This window comes from Ceratosolen solmsi, unplaced genomic scaffold, assembly GCF_000503995.2.
Source record: "Ceratosolen solmsi marchali unplaced genomic scaffold, CerSol_1.0 scaffold2, whole genome shotgun sequence".
Taxonomy (NCBI): domain Eukaryota; kingdom Metazoa; phylum Arthropoda; class Insecta; order Hymenoptera; family Agaonidae; genus Ceratosolen; species Ceratosolen solmsi.
This window is the reverse complement of record NW_011948422.1, coordinates 7,943,256-7,946,876: the sequence shown is the minus strand read 5'-3', so window position 1 is coordinate 7,946,876 and position 3,621 is coordinate 7,943,256. Positions and strand designations below refer to the sequence as shown.

The 3,621-nt window shown below is 27.7% G+C and overlaps 1 protein-coding gene across 1 annotated transcript; it reads right to left on the bottom strand.

Annotated features, from left to right (window-relative positions):
• Window positions 1-302: 302 nt before the first annotated feature.
• On the bottom strand, window positions 303-2,935 carry LOC105361963 (elongation of very long chain fatty acids protein AAEL008004-like). Its single transcript, XM_011499285.1, has 4 exons — window positions 2,793-2,935; window positions 2,025-2,284; window positions 740-1,042; window positions 303-517 (listed from the first exon to the last, which is right to left on the bottom strand). Exons 1-4 carry the CDS (start codon window positions 2,839-2,841, stop codon window positions 353-355), a joined length of 777 nt encoding a protein of 258 aa, XP_011497587.1. The 5' UTR covers window positions 2,842-2,935; the 3' UTR covers window positions 303-352.
• Window positions 2,936-3,621: the final 686 nt, after the last annotated feature.

Genomic DNA, 3,621 nt, shown 5'->3' with positions numbered 1-3,621 from the left:
ACGTAAGAGTAATTAAGGATCATCATACACTTATTTTACGTCGTCCAATATGTTTTTAATAAATATTTGTATTTTATATTCTATTATAATATTTTTATATTGTATAATAAGTTTTTCTACATTTTTAAATACATTTAAAAATAATTCAGTCAAATATATAAATATATATGTATGTATGATTTATTGTGCAAAGTATATTGAAAAATATTTTAATACGTTATAGTATGTTATGAAGTATACAAAGAGAATATTAAAATTAACGAACATAGCTAATGATTATTTACACAAATACAACGGATTTTAATATAATAAATTGAATAATATTAAATTTTTATATAAAAAATAGTCTAAGTTAAGCTATTTTAGAGCTTTTTGTGTAATTGTTTCTATAAAACTTGAGGAATAAAGCTAAGTTTAGAATAATATCGCCAACAACTATGGTAGCTGCTTTTTTCGATACTGAACACGACGGAAACAGAGCTTGCGATTGATGCACTAGCAGAATTAAAAATTGTATCTAAAAATAATATTAAATATTAGCTCAAAATTATTATATATAAGATTTTCGTGCAATTGAATTAGTTCGATAGCTTATTTTGCCGAGCACGAAGAATATCATTTTCATAATAAACAATATTATTGATAAAAGTCTAATTCGATTTCAATTGGTTAATATTACAATGTCCAATGGTCCCAAATTTGTAACTGTAATAATGAATGTCAATATAAGTCAACTTACTATCTGTATACGAGTTACGTAAGGCTTAACTATATTTGTCAAATTTTCCATGGTCGATCCAAGACTTGCAAAAAGATAGTATGTGTACATGGCCACGTGCACTGAACCGTTAATGATCATTAACATTAAAAACATTCCTCCAGGATGATATTTGACGATATAGTATGTTATTAAAACCGTGCTAATATGGTGATAGACATGAAGAAAAGAAACCTGCTTCATTTTTTTCCTTAATACAAATATTAACGTCTCTAGTAAATCGAAGGTTTTCAATAATAGAATCCATATAACGATATCAGTAACCTGAAATGTTACAACATGTTGAACAGTGCAATTTACAGTATAAATATGATAAAAATTGTATAAAAATATTTCAAGAATGCCCACACGCACACACGCGCATGTATATATATATATATATATATATATATATTTATATTTATATATTTAACTAAATCGATCGTTTAATTTTGAAAAGGGTTGGCGATTACGGTTTCATTGATTAAATAATATATAATATATAATATATATAATATATAATAATAATAATACAAAAGTATAGCAGGCAGTTTTTACAAATTTACAAATCGTACGAACATCATATAAGAATGAAAATATTTAAGAAAATATTTACAATAAAGTAAAATGTAATCCAAAATGTGCGTAACATCGATCGATAAAATTTTGCACGAATTTTCCGTTTTTTATAAATTGAAAATATTGATATTGTACTATTCCATGATGATGTAAGTGAACGAGTGTAAAGACCGATTGAATATTGTTTGTATATTTCACGCAGATAAAAAAAAATAGATTTGCGCTACCTACAATTTTATTATGATAAGATACGGAACATTCAAACACTTTACTACACAATTACAACTATATTTCTTTCAAATAAATTTCTTTTAATTTAAAATGATTTAAATGAAATTCCTTGTGCAGGTATTTTTATTGGTAATCTAGTAATTTTGTAAATACGTATCTGCGATATATGAGAAAACGAAATTGTTTTTGCCAATACCAACAAGCAATAAAATTAAAAATAAATCTTTACATCACAGGCAATTTTTTTTTTTTTAAAAAATTTTTTTTTTTTTTTTTTTTTTTTTTTTATACTTATTCATATAATAATGTCTTGCTTAAATATTACGCGATAAAATATAAAAAATGAATAATTCGTATTCGAGTACAAGGATTTTTCTGTAATTTTAATGCTTTTAAAAGGTTCGTTACTAAGATGAAAACGTACGTGGTTAAACTGGAAAACAATAACTTTACTTACATGCTTATCAATATTTTGCCGTACAGGTTCACATCCTAAACTGTAATCAGTCGTCCATATTACGTAAATTTCATAAACAATTATCGCATTTATCACGATTTGAAAAAGATTGTAGAAAAAAATAGCTGTTTTTAACGAATACGGCTTTCGTTTTTCCATATATTTTGGTCCGCATAGTAGTACAAAGTATATATATCCAAATACTACTGATAACAGATACAATGGATTTTCGATGAAAAACCAGCTGTTCGTTCGTGGATCTGATATGTGAAAAGAAGAAAACAAAGAGCAAATATTTGCAATTATTACAAAATGCCTATCATTTTTTATTTTGAAGCTCGCACATTAATAAAGATACTTTGCAATTTTTTACTCAGCAAAGCACACACACACACACACACACACACACACACACACACACACACACTTATGTAAAATTTTTTTTTTCACGTACGAACTCATACTAATCTTAAATAAAAATAATAAAAATTTACAATCAAAATAATAAATAAAAATCTGCATTACGCCACCTTTAATTCCATAAATGGTTCACTTTAATTCAATCAGCTGGGCCCTGCACTTAAACACTTAAATCGACGCCGACGATTATATACTCATAACCATGACACTTATAAAGCAAAAATACAGGCTTACGTAATCGTTCACTCTTTGACCGTTTGATCAAGAAGAAGCGATAAAGAGAAAAAAATGATGTACGGCGAGAGTGCGAGTGAGAGAGAGAGAGAGAGAGAGAGAGAGATGAATTACCTGCTTGTTCCACATTATAGTAGTGATATAATTCCGACAACCAGTGCATTACAAGTGATGTATCCTGAAAACCAACGCACAAGTTTACGAAAAATAGGATAATTAACGAGCCACGCTTGAAGCTTCAGCAGCGATGGACAAACATCTACAAGCTAATTTCTCCGAACGTAAAGAGACTCTTGTATTTATAGGATACAGTTTGTCCACAAACGCCAGTGTTCTTAAACGTAGTAAGGAGGAGTGGACGGCCAGGTAGGGATATAATAAATTCACGCTACCGTCGCTCGAGTCGCTAAGCACTTACTTTCTTATTACGAATGCTGCTCGCTTTTCTCACGTCACATGGTTTTTAAACGTTTTCCATGTTATTTAGCTATTTTTAATCATAACTGCAGCGATCGTATTCAATGTGTATTATATTTGCATTGTATAGCAATAAAAATGGCATTAGAGCTTGTCATCCATTTTCTCACGGATTTAATTAAAATTTTGCTTCTTAGAATATCAAACAGATTATTACAAAATAAAACAAAAAAAAAAAAAAAATACATTGAAGTGCAACGAACATATTTTTGCCTATTTTTATGTGCTATATATTGTTCGTGTTTAGTTTGTAAGTCCTGCTCAGCGATATATATATATATATATATATATATATATATATATATTGGAGTTAATGGTAAATACATTCTAATTTAGAATATCTAATTGAAGATAGTGGATTTTGATTGTAGAGTAAAAATACTTTTTGTTTATTTTCAGTTATTTAGCTATTTAATAAGTTAGATGGAAGCTTCTCTTATATTATAGACATTTCTTAATTAGGTAA